This window comes from Parasteatoda tepidariorum, chromosome 1, assembly GCF_043381705.1.
Source record: "Parasteatoda tepidariorum isolate YZ-2023 chromosome 1, CAS_Ptep_4.0, whole genome shotgun sequence".
In the NCBI taxonomy this organism is placed as follows: Eukaryota; Metazoa; Arthropoda; class Arachnida; order Araneae; family Theridiidae; genus Parasteatoda; species Parasteatoda tepidariorum.
This window is the reverse complement of record NC_092204.1, coordinates 25,846,631-25,866,754: the sequence shown is the minus strand read 5'-3', so window position 1 is coordinate 25,866,754 and position 20,124 is coordinate 25,846,631. Positions and strand designations below refer to the sequence as shown.

Genomic DNA, 20,124 nt, shown 5'->3' with positions numbered 1-20,124 from the left:
GCCCAGGACCCGCATATATATACTACTATTAAAATTAAGTATTTTTTGGTTATATTTAAATTTATTTAGTTATAATTAAATAAACTAACAACATATTAAGCTAATAACAAATAAACATAATTAAACTGATAACATATTTATCATATAAGGAGATTTTGATCCGAAAATTCTCTCTCCATGTGTGGGTGGGTCTTTGAGCTCCCCTTTTTTAATTAACATTAGATAACTTAAAGATACATTTGTTTAGTTTGGATCTTTACTTTTAACCTAATATTATAAGGTTTTAATTTTAAAGGGAGTGGGTTTAAAAAAAAAAAGAAAAAAAAAATGGAAAAAAAGGATATTTGAAGTGAAGGAGAATGAAGTTAAAAAAAATATGTTTATGAAAAAAATATAGTTTTAGCATATAAAGAAAAGATGAAAAGAAACTTTTTCACACTCGTCATTTCTTTTCTCTATGTGTAAATATGTATTTTAGAATTTTAATTCATTTGGACTAAAAGAATTGTGAATTTTATTTCTAATCACTTTTCTATTGATTATTTAAAAATATGTAAAACAAAAGGTACGTTTTATCCAAATTTTGCTTTGTTTAATCTTGTGCGTAGTCTTCCCACCCACTAAGCCGGCTGCGCAACAATATTTTTGTCATTCTTTTTCAGATATAGAAGCTGAAGTGCTACCCCTTTACTGGGATTGAGTTTGGTTTTATTTGATGCACATTTTGAAAATATTTCGTACGTTTACTTTTAAGATTTTGATCCGATGCATATTTCTTGAGATTCATACCTTTTAGACAAGATTTTTTGAGATTTATGCTTTTAAGCAACTCATCTGATGCTATTTGACTATTATTCCAAAGAGAAGGTACGTTTTGTCTTTCAAGTGGGAAATTCTTGCCCACTCTATGTAGAGCTAGGATTCTGTTCCTTCTTAAGAGGTTGATGTCAGGTAATCTGGATTACTTCGTAAGCTGAGATTATGTAATAAATGTTTTAAATATCATTATGGTTACTATTTTCGTATAATAATGCGTTACATATTTTTGTCATTCCATTTTTGATGTTTTATTCTTAATTGCAGGGTGAGCGAGAATAATCATCATCATCCTATGGAAAATGGCGACGCTGAAGTCGTCAGCAGCCCTTCCAAATGGAATGACAAACCTTGTTTTTCTGAAGCTCTCGTCGATCCCGTCGAAGAATCGGTAAGTGTCCGCAATTCATACTTTTCTATGATTATTCGTTTTTAGATAGGATGAGTAATATAAATATAAGGAAATCAAAGATGTCTCTAATCTGTAATTATCTGAACTAGTCTCTAATCTGTAATTATCTGAACTAGTCTCTAATCTGTAATTATCCGAACTAGTCTCTAATCCGTAAATATCTGAGCTAGTCAATTTTGCTTTTTTAATAGGTTTAAGAAGGAAAAAGAACTTTAAAAATGTATAAAACGGAAGAAATTCAACAAATATAATATTTAAATTTTTGTAAACTAATTAAAAAACTTTAGATAAATTTAAATTTTATTATATTAAAATGGTTAATGTTACGACGTTTATTATAAGTCAGAGCACCAAATTGCTTTGAATATTGATTCGACTGGTGCAACTATATATGGTATACTGTATATGGTATTTTATATATGTTATATAAATATTAAAGGGACATATAAAAGTGTCCCATCCTGCGCCAAAAGGTTAAGAAGGGGGAAAAATATCTTGTAACATTTCACTAATAACGAAAATATTTAGAAATATCGTATGCAGTGTGTGTTTATTGTTATTTAGAATTGTAAAATAGCGGTACGAAGTGTTTTTTTTCCGTCTGCAAAAAAGTCACCAGTATTCTCATTGCATTAAAATAACATATTTTGTCAATTTTTCATAGCGGTATGTTATCCCCCCCCCTTCTCCCCGAAAAGAAAAGAAACAAATCCGTTTCATTTTCACTTGTCAGAGAATCGATAAATCCATTTTTTTTTCTTCTGGCGAATTTCTTGAGCGAAGCAAAACAAGTGATAAAATAAGATCTGAAAGCAATCATCACTATCTCGCTACTTTTTATTTCATCTTTTTGTATTACCTTATAACTATTGTTATGATGATAGAAAAAAAAAGATGATATTTGGTTGTCTCTTACGAATGGAATGGAAAAAAAAGAGAACAATTTGCTTTTGATGTAGTGCTAGTTTAAGCGGATTAGGGAGGGATTTTATTTTTCCTTGTTTTTATCTCTCATGGGCGATGCTTGTTTGAACTTCCTCTGGATTAAATGCCGCCTTCTTCGTCGGAAAAGATTAACCAACCCGATCGATTCCTCTATTTTTCCCCGAAAAACTTTTTTTTTTTTTCCAGGAGAGAAACCTAGAATCGAAAGTACTTTCCTTATGTCTTTTTCCGGAAACCAAATAGAACTCTCTCAGAGAGCTTTTATTTAAATATAACATTTGGGCTTTTACACATATACTATATGTTTGTGATTTTATTTTGTTTCTTTGCAAAAACGAGCATTGCTTTAAATATGCAAATTGCAATGTATGAAACTCTGAAACAGTGCCATTCTGTAGACCTAATGCCTGGCGTTTTTAGGCAAAGTATGATATACAGGGTGCGTTCTGAAAGTAATGCGCATTTTCTGGGAAAAATAGATTTATTGATCCTATTTGTACAAATGGTTAAAATTCTTCAAAATAGTTCCCTTGTGCATTAATACACGTGCGGAGACGATTTTGACACGCCTGGAAGGCGCCTTGGAACTCCTCGACGGGAATGCCTCATCAGCTTGGATGTTCTCCACCAACTTCCAGTGCTTTTCCTTCAGCTCTCTTTTCAGTCGGCGGAACAAAAAAAAAAAATGCCACATGGCGTCAAGTCAAGGCTATAGGGAGGCTGAGCCACCAACTCATCAATTCCAACAATTCTTCACTGCGCGAAACTCGAACTTCTTTTTGATCCTCCGTCAACACCTTCGGCACAAGCTTCGCACAGACCTTTCGCATTTGCAAATCCTCCTTCACAATCCCATGTACCACACATTTTGACAAGTTCAGGGTGTTAGCGATTGCCTGAATGCTTAACCGACGGTCTGACTTCAAAACTTCACGCACACGCTGGACGTTTTAATCGGATCGGGCTGTTGTTGGGCGTCTAGAACGAGGCTCGTCGGTGACCTTCTCCCGACACTCCTTCCTTGGAGGCCTTGTGCCACCTTCCACTCTGAGATCTCGAAATGCATTCCTCCTTAAAGGCGTCTTGAAGCATATGATGAGCTTCCGTCGCATTCCTCCCAAGGCGCACACAAAACTTTATCGCGTACCGATGTTCCAGCGAACACTCCATCACGCCGTGACTCGATCGAAAAAAAGACTTTGCGCGAAGACACTGTTCCGAGCGACCTGAGACCCACCACATTTTTCGACCAATCTGAGTGCGCTGCGATCAATAGTCGCGTCACAATAAAATCATTACTTTCAGAACGCGCCCTGTATGAGAATTCTTTGATATGTTGCTATTTTTGTGAAAATAATCCCGACTAATATATTTTATGTTATAACCATCGTTGAACAGCCGATCCAATTTTGGGTTTACGACTACTAATGTTCAACTCCGTAGCCTTGTAATTTTGAACCAATCCAGAAGACTAGGAAACTCCTGTATCAATGCCCCAAGAGGTATGATTCGTTTTGGGTACGTGGAGGACTATGTGACTCGTCAGATTTAGGGTGCATCAGTCACCATTTACTACATGGGCATACCTGCCAACTTTTAATCCGTTCCATTATGATTTTTCCCAGTGGCATTAAAAAGAAATTAAAATTTCAATTTTAAGCAAAAAATACGTTGTTTTTGAAAAAGCTTAAGCTGACAACTATGATAATAACACACATTAATATATATGCTTAATTTTTGTAAGAATATTGGTGATGAAAATCATTTAATAATTAAGTTTATAAAAGAAAAATTAGTATATATTTACTACCACTTTAAATATAAAAATAAAATTTTACGCTGAATGCGTAAAAGTTGGCAGGTATGCATGGGGATTCTTCAGCCGGTGGGGATTGAACCCACAACATCTTAAACATGGACCCAGTGCCATACCAACCTGGCTATCCCGGCCTGATATACGTTATGATATAAAACTTTATTTGCTTAAAAAAATATGAAGATTATGAAGAGGGTTATAAATACCGACATGTTTCGAGCACTCAAAAATAGGCCCCCACACTTAAGACTCGCCAAACGTTGAAGAAGACAGAAAACGTAGAATTGCTGAGAAAAATGGAAAAAAAGGTAAAAAACAAAAATTAAACAAACCTTTGGAGTCCAGAGGGAAACTCGCGTAAAAAATGAAAGTGAAAAAGCAAAACTAGAAAAACAATGGTGGTCAAAAGAAAAATAAGGGCGAAATGCTTTTCCACGCGCTATTTAGAGACGCATGAATGAAACAAAATTCCAGGTCATCAAGATGAGTTAACGTGACTCTGGTTTCTTTGAAATTTTTTCCGTTTCAAATCCCTTTTTTCCTTCATTCATGTCCATCGAATCTCCAGAATGGGTGTCTATTTTTGAGCACTCAATGTGTGCATCCAAAATTATTTTGTCTTTTTTAAATAAGCGTAAATCAAACCTAAAAAAAGCAAACCTAAAAATCCTAATATAGAAATATTTAATTTGCTGATTTTAAATTATCTTATTTCGAACAAATTGTGTGATGTCACACTTGTCACAAACTCACACATACAATTTCACTTACCCTTCATTCGCCTTCACACGTGACATCATTAATGGAAGACTCTTAAAAAAGGTCTGGGTCCTTTAATGGACTTTTTAAAAAAAATTATTTTCACCTTAATTTTTTTTTTTTTACTTTTTCACCCAAAATAGTTTTGTTTCGAAATTTTTTTGTTAGTCCAATATTTACCATTTTTAAAATCAAAAATATTTGGCCTTTTACAATATTTTTTTTATTTTTAAAAGAAAAATATTGGACCCTTTACAATATTTTTTTATTTTTAAAATGGATCCTGTACAAAATTTTTTTCTAAACGGAGCTAACAAACGAAACTGAAACAAAAACGGAGTCAAAAATTTCTTCAATTCTTAATTTTAAAACTAAAACTCTTTGAAAGATAGTTTTTTTCCCCTCTCCCAAAAATAGAACTTTATTTTCACTTTAAAAAAATAGTATTTCTAGCAATTGATTACTCCAAAAGAGAACCTTAAGTTTATGTTACTGTGAACGTTCGAAATTGTTGAACTTTACATAGTCGTCTATTTGATTATTCGATAATTTATTTTTAATTTCATTATGTCTTTCTTGCAGTAGTAATTGTCAACATTCAACATAGTATTGACGGTGAATGGTGAAAAACTAGTTTCGTTAAATATCATTATTTTTCACTGACACCGTTGTGTCGATATTCAGAATTCTTTAAATAAAGGATTGTGAGGAGGAAAATATAAATTTACTTTTTATTAAACATTCACGGATGAATGTCGACATTCTCCTGCGTAGGAGCGAAATATAAATGCTTGAAATTAGACTGAATGTTGGCTGCATTTAATGGATGGATAAATTGAAGTTTTTATGAAGAAATTATAAGGGGAAAATAATGTAAATAAATTTTTTTTTATTATTATTCTTCATTCACTTTTTAATATCGATATTTTTTGGTGTTGGGAGCGAAATGATATTAATGTTTTAACTTCGATTGAATTTCGGACATTTATCAAATCGACTACGTATATGAACGTCGATATTCACGGAAAAAAACCGAAAGTGGAATTTTCGCCGGAATAAATAGACCAACTGACCTTTTCCTTGTATCTAAACCAATTTTTGTGTGCATATTTGAATAAATATTAGTTTTAAAATGATTTTCAGTAAAAAATGGCAAGTATTTGATAAAAGTTTTTCCCCCTTTCATTTATATAGCTTGATTAATTCCCTAACTCTCCACATCTACGTGAATTTAGTCAATAAACTTTGGAATTTTCCTTCCTTATCCGTTCGAATATTAACATCGAGAATTAATGCAGCCATTTTTCTGTATCCCGAATTCTTATCCAGTTTTAGATGCTACTGATCATTAAAGTTTTTGAAATTCTACATCTTATGAAACAGTGTTGAAGAAAATTTCACGTCATGTCAAGCCATAAAAATGAATAATTTATCGCCAAAACTTTCCAAGAGGGGACATTGTTTCCAGTTTTATTCTTTCTTGTAAATATTTTGTGCTAAGCATCCTTTCGCCCTTCTGAAAAAAAAAAATTTTTTTTTTTTTCGTAATCGCTTTTTGGATTCATCATTATATATCATACAATGATTAATCATCAATAGGCTGACGGGGTGTTTTAAGTTCCAGTTTTTAATGGAATATTTGCACGCTTCGAAAGGAAAAAAAAACATTCTTTTTTAGTTTTATTTTTCTTTGCAGACATTTGATAATAGTATTTCCTTTAGTGAAAAACATCTCTCATATCCTTCCAATTGATTGATTATTTTCTTGCTTTGTTACTGGAACGTATTCTCATAAAATGGGAAAACGTTATGGGAAAGCTAATACAGCCTTTTCTAGAACAAAAAAACAAGTTTCGATTATTTTTCTTCCTGTTTTTCTTGACCATGATTATCTCTCTCCCATTGAATTTTTTACTTTTCCCTTTTTTCATGTATACTCCTCTCTGTTTCAGGGATTTAGGGATTATTTAGTAATAAATTGGAGTTGTGTTGTTGAGAGTACGAGATATTAGGCGGCAGGTATATGTACTTCATTGTACTATTATGTTTGGGATGTATCTTTGTTTTTGTTTAGTCCTAGTAAGGTAGTCTAGTATATTTTTTTGTTGTGTTTGTTAGAGTTAAAGGAAAAAAAAATACCGCAATTTAAAATAACTAGTGGGCTGCGCCCCCTGCTCGCTGACGCTCGCCAACCCCCGAAAATTGCTACGCAATCTTATATGGTTTGCTTTGCAAGCCAAGCTCGCTTCTCTCGCTACTAACTTAGGTGCATTGCAAATGCACAAAATTCTAGAATTCAAAACAATCATTCAAATCCATATAACAACTTTCTTTTTTTAAAAAAAAATTACATCTTTTTAGTAAGCACTAAGTCATTGAAATAAATTTGAATTCAAATAAATGACATGTAATTCGTTAAACCTATTAGAAATGTGCTATAGTATAAAATCTTAAGATAAAATTTCTAAAACTGATATCTCTTTAAAATGGTTAAAATTTGGGCTATAATTAAGTCTATTAAAATGACAGCACGTCGTCTACGCATTCTTTCACCACTACGTCTTTCATAGCTGTCATCAATGCTCTCTTCCAATCTTCGAGCACGCTTCTTTTGATTTTACTTCAAAAGGGTAACAGCGCGACTAAGACTCATTTTTCATTGAATAACTAATAACAATAATAAAACAAATAAGTTCGCGATATAAATCAAAAATCGTCAAATAAATTTGTATTATATAAATTCGTGAAAAAAAGCGCTTTCGACAAAATACTAAAATAGAGATCTATCGACAAAGACTACTCACTTCTGCCTAGCTTAATAGTATTTGGTAAGAAAGCTCTCTCTGGTTATTTCAGTTTCCCTTTTTAAAAGCGCTATATGTTGAGCCACCTCAGCTAGATTTGGCATGTGACATTTTTAGCGGCAATCATTGGTCGATTTTCTAGCTTTGCCATTCGGGGAGTTGTAATGAGGCTTTTTTTGTCGCCGTGTTAGAGAAATATGTATATAAGTAGTACTTCGTGTGTGTATTGTTTCTAAGCCTACGGATTGTTGTCAGGGTTGGGGTTTTGGACGTCCTAAACTGGTTTTGGACAGGACACATGGGTTTTACTGTCTAAAACTGTCCTAAACTGACTAAAACTGTCCTAAACTGTCTTAAACCAAAACCTTAAACATTTTTAAGAGGTAAAAATTTTATGTGTGTAACTATTGTGCACATAATAATTACAAATATTAATAATATTTGATACTTTTACTTTAGTTTACTTTTAATTTTTTACTTTAAATTATTAAAGGAAAATAATGTAATGTAATATAAATAGGAAAAAATTAATAACTTCTGAAGCTGCGCAATTCACCTAATAACAAAAGGGAATACCTTATCCTTTAAATATGCTTTTAATACTGATAAATTATGTTTTTGCATTAGGATAAATAATGCAATATTAAAAATAATAATAAACTTTGTTAATAAAACATAAACTTGTCTTCATTTTGTTGTTCAAAAATTCACATTATTTTGTTAAAATTGTGACGTAATTTGAACAAAACGGTTTTGGTCAGTTTACGACAGTTTTGGACAAAGGGGTTTTGGACAGGACGGTTTAAACCCTTATTTAAACCGTGGATTAATCCATTCTGTCCTAAACCTTGCCAACTCTGATTGTTGTGCGTTATAATCATTCTAAGTAAGGTGCTAATTTTTTTGAATATAAATGAATAAAGGTATTATTATGCTTATTATTTTATTTTGTATCATAATTAATATTTAAAATGCGAAACTTGAACAAAATTAGTTTAGTAGATCTCTAGAAATTAAATTTTAAGATACGGTTTTTTTAATAATTTTATTATTTAGAAATTATTTGACCGATTTTTCCCAAATTTTATATTTTATCATTTAAAATTACATTCTCTAAATTGGCGCAAAAATTAGTTTACTTACAAATCAAAATGTTTCCTATTATTTAATAAAATACTAAAAAATTGCTAAAGGAATTTTATAATTGTTTGCGAATTTTTTTTTAATTCGCTTAAAGTATTTTCGAGTTTTAATGAGATACGCAAAAAGTTAAACTAAAGACTACTCTTCTGCCTAAATTATTGGCACCCTGTTTTCCAAATTGCGGGTAGCCCCATCATATGAAAATCAAAAATTCAAATCCCTTGAAAAAAATTAATTCAGAGAGAAACTACGTTTTTGTGTCTGATTTCGTAACTTAAATTGTGGTTTGCACTAATTGTTTAGCATATTTAAAGTGATGCTTTCGGTGTCTGATTTCGTAACTTAAAATGTCACTTGCACTAATTAATTAGCATATTTAAAGTGATGCTTTCGGTGTCTGATTTCGTAACTTAAAATGTCGTTTTCACTAATTAATTAACATATTTAAAGTGAAGCTTTCGGTGTCTGATTTCGTAACTTAAAATGTCGTTTGCACTAATTAATTAGCATATTGAAAGTGAGGCTTTTAGACTAATCTTAGTGCATGAAAATCCGATCATTAAAATCAAAAATTATTAAGGGTGTTCCGTTTTTATTCTTGCAATGTACATTCTCTTTACATTTGTTTGCTAACAAGAAATTTTAAAATTACCTATTGCGATGAACGTATGTTAAGTACTGTAATTAAACACTCATTTCTCAACTCACTGAACAGCTTAGCTCGCCAATTGTGCCTTTCCTCATGAATTAATTCTCAATAAGGAAACCCTCCCAGCAGATTCCTTCCTGTTTAATGACCACCAGAGTGGACATTAGTTTGCATCTTGGCTGCTCCCTCAACCAAAACTTCTTGAAGCATGCTCTCCTCATCGCCGGAAGACCGCATTAACTCATCTCGTTAAGATTTGACCACTGGGCAGTCGAGTCTGGGGGGCATGGTCCATTTGAATCTCACTGCAGAACAAGGAACATTCGAATGCCCTAGTGGTTCTTCCGCCATATTGAGCGCAAACTGTTATGAAATGTTTTGTGCTCGAAGCTCCGCATTATGCTCCGATGCATACGAAATGAGTTTTGCTTTCAGAAGAGGAGGGGGGGGGGATTTAGAGACGTTCTATGCATTTGGTTGTGGAAGCAATAAAGTCCTGATTTTGCAGTGAGCGATTATGTTGTACCATTGTGATTATGGAGAGTTGAATCATGTTCTGAAATTTCTGGAGCGGGTGAAAATATTAAACTCAGTTTATTGGTGTATTCGGTTTAAATTTCGTCTGGTTAAAAGTATTATTTGGAAAGATAATGATTTAATTGATATGATCGAAATATTTTATGCGAAAGATAATTGGCTAGAGTGGAGAGCGAAAATTTTAAAATTAAATTAAACATTTTAATTATTAATTAAATTTAAATATGCATAGAATAGAACTGCGGAACTTTTTTTCCTTCTAAAAATAGTGCTAAAGAAAGGTTTTTCGAAGGTCACAATGAAATATGTTTTTATTTTAATTATTAAATTATTAAGTCATTAACTAATTAAGATTGATATTGTTTTAAAATTTAATAACGAAGAAAAGATAAAATATATATTTGAAAAAATATATGTTATATTTTCGGAGTAAAAAATAAGTAAAAATGTTTTTTTTTTTTTTTTTTTTTTTTTTTTTTTTTGCTAATTAAATTGAATTATGGTTCTGTTTTAAAATAAATCGTTAAATTAAATTTTAGACTCCAATCAAATATTTGTGATTTAATTGTTGAATGCTTTTTATTTGTGGTTTAATTGATTAGTAGACTACACTAAATAACTTTTGATCTAACGATCGAATCTTCACGTTCATCATTCAATATTAATGGTTTGAGGAGGTGACCTCAAATATGCTAATTAATTAATACAGACGATATTTTAAATTACAAAATCAGACACGAAAACCTACTTTATAGTTCCTGTGAAATCGACTTTTAAAAAGTCAAATATTTGAAATTTGATTTCTCAGGAACAATTCGACCAATTTCGCAACGATTTTTCCGAGCATCAGGCGTAGATCTTATTAACTCTCGGCCACAGAGACATTCTCATTGCGTGCGCTGACGGGTCCGCGAAGGATTTGCTCCAATAAGATTCGAAAATCTTTTTGGGTTTGAACTTTGTTTCTTTACTCAACTAACGTAAAAAGTAGTTGCCTGGAGTCGCTTCAAACTACTGTTTTTCTTAGTATCGCAGTATCTCATTACACTAACTCTTTTAAAAAGTAGAACACTACACTACAAACGACAGAAAAAAGTACCGACTACAGTAGTTTCGCTACTTTCGACCACTGTACTAAACCCATTCAATCTTAGACATTCTGTTTAAAGTGTAAGATAATACTTTGAAATTAATTGAAACGAATATTTTAAACTTTGATATTTAATATTTTTTTTTGCTCTGAAAAAACACACCGTAGATTGCCTTGATTAGTTTTTTTTAAGCAGTTAGTCGAAAAGTCATTTGAAGATTTCTTTGAGTATGCAATTCCCTCAGGTTAACTTTTTTTTAATGCGAAAAAAAGGAAACCTTTTAAAAATTTCTTTTTAGCTTTTAAAAAACACAATAACAGTTGTGAAAGATATATTTTTTTTTCACATTCAAACAGTTTGCTAATCTGCAAGTTTTTTTCACCTTTAAATTAGCACTAAGCAAAGAAATGGAAATATTTCTCAGCAAACGAAATAGAATTAATGTAACTTTAATTGACGCTTATGAATTGGTGCAGAATGTTGGCGCTTTGGGAACCAAAAACCAATTTTCCTTTTGCTCCAACTTTATTCCTATAATCATAGGTTGTGGCATGTTTCTTTCTTTTATATAACTCAAAAAAGTGGTATTTTTTTTTCCGCTTTTAAACTTTGAGTGCTTCTAAAATACGAACAATTCAGACGATTTTCTTCCAGCATCCTTTTATTTCTGTACCTAATCTCTTTCAGTCTTTATCGTTCTAATTTTTTTTTCTCCAGTATACTTGTTACAGTAATGAAGAAAATTACTTCTCTTTATTGATCCGTCTGGAAATTGATCCAGAAAAATCACTCCCGTTGTTTGCTTTCTTAATAATAAATCCAGACGGAATATTTCATTCCCAAATCTTTCATCCGTTTCGAAATCGTGATTGTTGCTTCCGTCTCTATTGATACAAGCTTAATCTTTTCGTAATTCAATTATCTTAACAGCGCCATTTTTTTCCCTTCCTTTTGTTCTAAAACACTGAATTTAAATATTGTATCCATTTTAACGAACTGACTTTATTACTTATTTAAGACGTAATATACTTGGCTGTGAATTATTAACAAATGTTCTTCAGTTTCCTTTTTTTTAAAATTAATTTCGAATGATTGTATTGAAATGGTAAAAGGATTTTCTCATTTTATTCAGTAAAAATAATCGTTTGCAGCGAGAAATAATTGGAATTGTCAAGAATTTATAGACTAGGTTTATTATCCTATTAGTATTGTTGAGATTTCTGAAACAGTGCTCTGATTTTTTTTTTTTTTTAATAAAAATCATTTGAAACTTGGAGGGATTAATTATTCTATAAATCTTAGTAAAGCACATTTGTTATCAGCCTTTATTAAATTAAGGATTATATTTTATAGTGTAATGAAATATAAAATTGGGAACTTGCATTTCTAGACTAAGAAGACTTTCCATACCGACACAAGTGAGCTATGACGTCAACGCCAGCTAACATACGTTAGAATGTTAATTAACTATTAGTTAATTAAATACAGAGTCGTATCGCACATCAAATTAGTTCAAATATAATTCTTTCTCGTCAACTTTTATTTAACTTAAGATTTATTATTTGCTTATGTATTTTATTGTGAACGTGATATATTTTTGCTTTGTGTACCCTGGCAACTTCCATGCATAATTAGTTTGTTTATGCTAAACATAGCTACGTGCCTGTCTTTGTGTTAAGTTTCTGTGTAAATATATAGAGAAAGATTTGAAATCTTTGAGAAAGAATCTTTGTGAAAGAATTTAGAATGTGTCACTTAAGAGAATTGATACTTGACGGGCTTGACTTACTCGAAATAGAATGGAAAGAACAGTTACTATCGTAAACAAACGTCACGTTTCAACAACCAATCAGGATCGAGATACCCACACTACGTCACTTGCAAGCATCCCATTGAAAATGTAATAAACGTTAGTAATAACTGTTAATATAATAAGCGAATGAATATAATGATAAGCGTTACCATGCATGCATAAGCATACCATGTCAGCAGTGGGATGTTTGTTGTGCTATGCTATTTGTTGTTGTCTTCGGAAACTCTGAAAGTACCTGACCAGAAACACTAACTTTGGGTAGTTTTTTACAATTTTAAGTTTTTTTTTTCAAAGCATTTTGTTTTCCGAAAAGTTTATTTGTATCAAAATCAAGTATCCGTGTTTTTTGGGTAATAGTTAGCAAATGAGGGCCTTTCTCAAAGCAAAGACCGCAAAGTATTTTATGGTAACCAGAAATGGGATTACAGCAAAACTAAACGAAATAATCCCCAACTCAAAGACCCCCGATTCTACTCTACAGCCGTATTTTGTACGCTCTAGAGCCGTATTTTGTATTTTGTTGATCTTATATCTCAGGAGAAACTCATGGTAAATTTTCTTTCAACTACATTAGCTATTTAAAATATAGGAAAACTTAGTTCAAACCAACCTAGAGTAAACTATGAAGTACCAAAATTCTGAATTTTGTTTCTCAAAATATCAACGTGCTAACTTATTATGACACGATTACTTAGAATTACATCGTGCGGATCCTGAAATAATTTGTTTCAATTTTGATATTTTGAAAACTTTTGTCAATATTTGAAATTTCATGGTTTCTCTATATTTACCCGATTTCTTTAAAATTTTAAATTTAAAAGTACCTATAAAAGTAAAACTGAATTCGCCTTGAATTGTGACCCGCGGTATAGCATCCTAAGCAAGGTTGGTGATTTGGACGTCCTAAACTGGTTTTGGACAGGACACGTGGGTTTTACTGTCTTAAACTGGGTAAAACTGTCCTAAACTGGGTAAAACTGTCCTAAACTGTCTTAAAGTGTCCAAAACCTTGAACTTTGGTAAAAGGTAAAAATTCTATAGGTGTAACCATTGTACACATAATAATTACATGTATCAATAAATATTTCATGTTTTTTATACAATTTACTATAACTTATTAAAAGAAAATAATATAATATAATATAATAGGAAAAGGTTTATAATTTTTGAAGCTCCACAATTCATTGAACAACAAAAGTGAATACCTAATCCTTTAAATATAAATATGCTTGTAATACTGATAAATAATATTTTTGCATAAGGATAAATATGGCAATATTAAAAAATAATAATTTTTCATAAAAAAATACTAAATTTGTTCAAAAATTAACCTTTAATTTTTCACAATATTTTTTTAAAAAAATGTTATAATTTCTGCATTACAGGATGTTAAAAAATACATCTATTTAAAAAAAATTGTTTTTAAATATAAATATATTAGTTTAAATTGAAAATACAAAATAACTGAAAAATGTATTAACAGTTTTGAAGGGCATAACATCAGTTTCAGTTACTGACACCGGTGATGTGTCAGTAACTGAATGCTAAAAGAATGTCACCACTATGCTAAAAGAATTGAACATGAATGAAATAAAAGTATTTTTGAATAGTACTAGTTGATAAATAGATCTGTTTATGACGAACCAAGCACTTAGTCCCTAATATTTTAACCTGTATGGCAAGGCCAAACTTCAGTTATGTACTATTGAATGAGTGGACCAATTGAACTTGATTACTGATTAATCTTCCTTTGTTTAAATTGAAGAGTCAAACATTATTAATAAAGCATTATACTTTTAAAAACAAATATTCTCTAGTATATTTAATTATCAATACGTTATTAGTTCTATGTTTATTTTACCTCTTAGATATTGTTCAGATAAAATTGTGACTCAATTTGAGTAAAAGGGTTTTGGACAGTTTAAGACAGTTTGGGAAAAGGGGTTTTGGACAGGACGGTTTAAACCAGGGTTTAAACCGTGGATTAATCCATTCTGTCCTAAACCTTGCCAACCCTGATCCTAAGGTATTTAAAAATATGTAACCCTCTTTGGTTTTCAAAAAATATGTTCTAAGTTTTTTAATTCTAAAGCGTCTGATAATGATAAATTTTATTTTACCATGTCGAATTTCGATGGAATGTTAGAAATTCTTTTTCTTACTATTCTTTGTGTGGCGTTGCTTCAAGTTTTAATTTAATTATTTTTTCATTATTTTCTTCACTACGTGGAATTCTCAGACATTTTCGAATGGTATAAGTTACGGAATCATTCTTTTATTTGACAGGAGTCTGGAAAGTCTCAAATTTTTTTTTTCTTGAGATTTACGTCTTTGATAGATTGTGCCTATATCGGGTCTTAACTCTGACGTAACAGACAAAATTGTATGTGTTTTTTTTAAAACATATCTCGTGTCAATCGCGTGGGCAAACATAATTAAACTTGAGTTAGTACCTGTTTGTGCCTTGGCGTCGATTTATTGCTTCTAAAGAATTCCTTACAGTTAATTTAATTAGTGAGGATGTTTTATCTCAGAACTGGATATATTCAGTTCTTTGCAACTTAGAACTGCTTTTTCTCAGTCGCTTCTTCGAAATTAGTATTAATAGTGGACACTGGTTAGTAAGTTATGCTCTTGAACATATCGTTTTGTTTCGAATGCGTGGAATGTTTCAAATAATGGTTTGCTTTGGTTACGTGCAATTTGAGTTTACGTTTGTGGTTTGTTTACCACTCTGAGTTTTAACTTTGGATTGAAAATGAACTGGATCAATATTTGTAAGTTGTGGTGATGTAATTAATGACTACTGCGATTGACTACATTCAAATCATCAGAATTTTATACTTGCAGTTAATTTTAGAGATTTATGAAATGAATATTTGAATATAAAATGAATATTTTACGGCTATTATCATGATGTAAAATTTGCATCGGAGGTACTCTGACGACAATACTTTAGGAGATAAAAATCTTTTTGCTGTTATTCAATTTCATAGATTAGTTGTTTCTAGTTTAGTGCTCCAAGATTAAAACTATGCATTTGAACTTTTTTACATTCATTTCGCATTGAAGTTGAAGCAAATGAAATTAATTTCGATGATTTGGTTTGAAAAATGTCACATCGGAAATTATAAACTTGAAAAACTTGAAAAAGAAAACGTTTTGAGTTATGTCTTAAATAGAAGTGATGCTTCTTTATTTTACATTTTTCGAGTGATTTGACACGATTTTTTAAATTTTTACTTTGTGTTTGTGATTTATTGGTAATATTTTTTTTAAATATTTGCTTTGATAGTATTTTTAATTCCTATTTATATCTTTACTTCGTCTTTTGAACAATTTGAAATAGGAATCACCAGAATTGATTATCAGAAGAAAATTTGATTAGCGAAATATCAGAGATTTTTTAAAATTTTAATTGGTTTCAAAAATACAATATATCAACGAAAAAGGGGAACCTAAAGAAATTCCGTTTTACAACATCTGTATTGTCTGTGTCACGAAATTGGAAACCGAATAGTCTGTGTATCACAACCTCAGAAAAACATTGCCAGTGTGTCACGACATCGGAAAAATATTGTGAGTTTGTCACAACATCAGAAAGATACTGTCAGCACGTCACAACATCAGAAAGGTACTGTCACTGCCTCAAAACATATTGTCAGTGTATCGCAATATTGGAAAGGAACTGCTTAAGTGTCTCAAAATTATATTAAGGGGTGTTTCGTCGACGGTTTTTAAGTTGCCGCCGGCGAGCAGAAATCGCTCGCTGGTTGCAAGATAGTAAAATGGCCCGCCAGAAAACACCGGCCAAACATCGTTCCCGATCCCGGAAAAAGGAAAGAAGTCGCAGTCGAGATTCAGACGAGGAGCGAAGACATAGACGTCGTGAAAGAAAAAGCCAAGAAGGCAGAGTCTACGAGAAACTGAAAGCAGTTAAGGTAGGATTTTAATTTATTTGAGATTTTGATTATATCCATTGTTTGAATAATACTAATATCCAGACTTGACCCGCGGTGGGTCAGGGGATGGAGCTTTCGCCTCCCATTGGGTTTGAGGTCTAAACGAATTCCGCCCCCTGCTCGCACAGACCACAGTGCTGACGAAAAATATCCTAAGTGGTAACGTATCAGGGGTTAGAGTCTCCTTGCCGTTAGACTAACCTCGGGAGGTTTTCTTCTTCATGTATTAAAAATGCTTGTCATTTTCATCAAAAATCCTCCGCGAAAACAAATTTCTTCCAATACTTGATCCTGGAGTCCTATTGTCTTCTGGATTGGGTTCAAAATTACAAGAGAATGGAGTTGAACATTAGTAGTCATAAATTCAAATTTGGATCAGCTGCTCAACGACGGTTATAAAATAAAATAAAATATACAGAGTTGGTGCAGATTTTCCACATACATTTAAAGTGATTGTAAAATTTACACTTTGATATTTTAATAGAAGCAATTTGATCCCCACTTCATTCAGGTAAATATTTTTGCTAGCATACGCCTATGATAGTAGCATATCTATACAACATTTCTATGATACTTTGACGTCTTTGTCTTGGTGACTGTTGTTCGCAGCGAACTTCGATGACTTTTTCTCGCTTCAGGTTAATGACGCAACTGACTTTTCCGTCTCCCAACTTGTGACGGTTACAGGAAAACTGATTAATCCTGCTCTCCTGTCCAAAAAGGGAAGAAAGCCTTTGTCACTGCTATAGGTTCGGAAGATAACACTTTCTGCTCGATTAAAGGTGAATGTCTCTTTCCCCCACCCTTCCCCAATCTCTATCTCGCCCCCTCAAGTCAGGAAGTTAATTAGTTTCAGCCCTCTTTCCGGGATCCATCCCGCACTCTTAATCTTCCTCAGGGTTTAAGGAAACTGTTGCCATAGTAACTGATTATCGCCCCTGCACCATAAGAAGTTGAAGATGGACAAGGCTTAACTTTGTATTTGGGATTGGAAAAAGAAGAGCTGTTGGTTTTGTTCCACGGGTTTAGATAACTTTTTGTCACGGGGTGTTGTTGCGGTGACTGGTCTGTGAAATGGGCGATTAGTTGTGGCCGGATTAAAGTTAGGGACATGACACGTGATTAGTTTGCATTGGTTTGAGTTTCATGGGCAGGACTCGAAAGTCGATGCAATTAACTTTTTTAAAAAAACTAATGTACATGTATATTTTGGTTTCTTCTAGTGCTTGTATAGGAAAAACAAAAGTACTGTTATATAAATATATTTTTTTTTTCAATTCAAAACTTTTTTTAGCAGTTCAATTTTTTTCTTGTATTTGACTAGCCTCCTGCTTTATATTCTGGTATCTTTAAATTTGTAGCCTTGTGTAATGTTTTAAAATTTTTTCTCATGTCATGGATTTTGAAATACCATTGTATAACTTATCGTTTATCATTCGTAATTCGTTTTTAATGTAATTTAAAATGTTTCTTAGAGAAAGTAGGAAAATGTAAGTTGGAAAATATGATGAAAAAAAAGCAAAATTAATTGTATATAACATATTTAAAATAGTTTTTGGAAGGGGTAAATTGATCCAGAGTTATTCATATCTGTCTCATTGTTTATAACGCATCGATATTTCGCTATCAACGAATGTTTTACTGTTGTATAAGTCCGGTTGTATAACGTTACGGTTGTATTATAACGGTTATAAACACATAACACGGTTATAACGTTACGGTATGCGGTTATAACGTTTCAGTTACAGTTGTATATGTCCGTGCTTTCCCTACTGGGGGTGCACTGATTTTCGTAAATTCTTGAGGATTTGAATACGTTATACTTCGGTTATACACGGTATTTTGTTAGTGGTGTTTAAATTATATTCCGCTGCGTATTTTATCTTTTGCGAATTTTTTTAAACTCAGCCAACAAAGACATTTATGTGGCATTCTACTGCTGTTTTATTCGCTTGCCATATTTTTTGTTGTTCATTGTTTTCAAATTGTGTATAGTTGAGAAGCAAGTGATCGTTTAACAAATTATGTTTAGTTTTCTTCTTTATTTGGTAAACCACTTTATTCTCTAATAATAGGAATAAAAAGCAACTTGTGTTGTATAAAGGTAATGCAAGTACTTTGTGAAAAGGAAATAAGTAAATATATTTTTGTTTGTGTTTGTACTCAACACTCGTTTCATTTCTGGATCCTTTTAACTAAAAGCTGTTACTTTTACTCGATTATAAGTTGATAAACGTAATATTCCCATATCTGATGGTAAGATTCTAACTATTTTTAAACTATTTACATTTCACGATATTTATAGTTTTGTAAAATAGGTATTTGATTTCTTATTATGGCAGAAAACTCTTGAATTGCGAGCAATAAGCTTGCTCGTAATTGCTTGTTTTCATCCATAACTTCACTCGTCTTTATTTTTATTGGCGTGAGTGATGAATTGGAAAATCTTTTACAGTTTGCCAGGCATTCCGCCTGACATTTTTAGGCTAATTGCAATGAGCCTAGCTAGATACCATTAGACTTAAATATTTTTTATAACTATCATTGAACCGCCGACGTATTTTTTTGAATTTACGACTACCAATGTTCAACTCTATAGCGTTTTAATTTTGAACTCGATCCAGAAGACAAGAGAACTCCTGGATCAAGTATTAGGAGAAATTTTGCCCTCATGGACGACTTTTTGATGGAATAGAATTCTAAGTTCTGATAGATCGACTTTTTTGCTTTTGCGATAGGAAAATCACGAAAATCTTCCACGGTTAGCCTGGTAGCAAGGGGACTCTAACCCATGATCCATCTACCACTGGGGATATTTTACGTAAGCACTGTAGTCGGTGCAAACTGGTTGCTTAATTCCTTACTATCAGTACTATCATCGTTACTATCAGCATAATTCGTTACTATTCGACCGGCTCTCGCTGGGATTCGAACTTGGGTCACCTCATTAGGAAACGAACGTTGTCTATAGAGCCACCGCGCTGTTCATTAGACTAATTAAAAAGTTCAGTTAGCTTAATTTATTTCCATCCGTTTATAATGAGCTTATTATGAAGAGCTCATAGTGAAGGCTTATTATAAAGAGCCTTATTAATTAATACGACCTGAGGAAAATAAAGGCTTTTTAACAAAGAAAAAAAAATCTAATTCGAGGGACGTTGGACGTTTAGAATGAGAAAAATCTTTTAAAAATCTATCATTTGGTTTCTGAGATATTAAAATTTTTTACTCTTTATTAAGTAATAGGGTAAAAAAACTGTGATTCAATCAAAGTTTTTCTTACCGAGTTATAAGATTGTTCTCGTAATGGAATTTTTCAATGTTCTCACAACTTTAAAAATTTCCTTCTGCACCATTTTTTATTTTATTTATTAAAA

The 20,124-nt window shown here is 31.9% G+C and overlaps 1 protein-coding gene across 3 annotated transcripts in view; it reads left to right on the top strand.

The window, feature by feature from the left end:
- The window catches only part of LOC107455203 (tight junction protein ZO-1), a 327,629-nt gene that overhangs the window by 41,301 nt on the left and 266,204 nt on the right, over positions 1–20,124 (top strand). For 2 of the 3 annotated variants that reach the window (XM_071177703.1, XM_071177697.1), the window contains exon 3: positions 1,084–1,207. In XM_071177703.1, the coding sequence (XP_071033804.1) occupies positions 1,084–1,207 (124 nt within the window). Of the gene's footprint in view, positions 1–1,083; positions 1,208–15,228; positions 16,727–20,124 lie in introns of those variants that run through there. The other variant, XM_071177706.1, reaches the window with a different exon arrangement.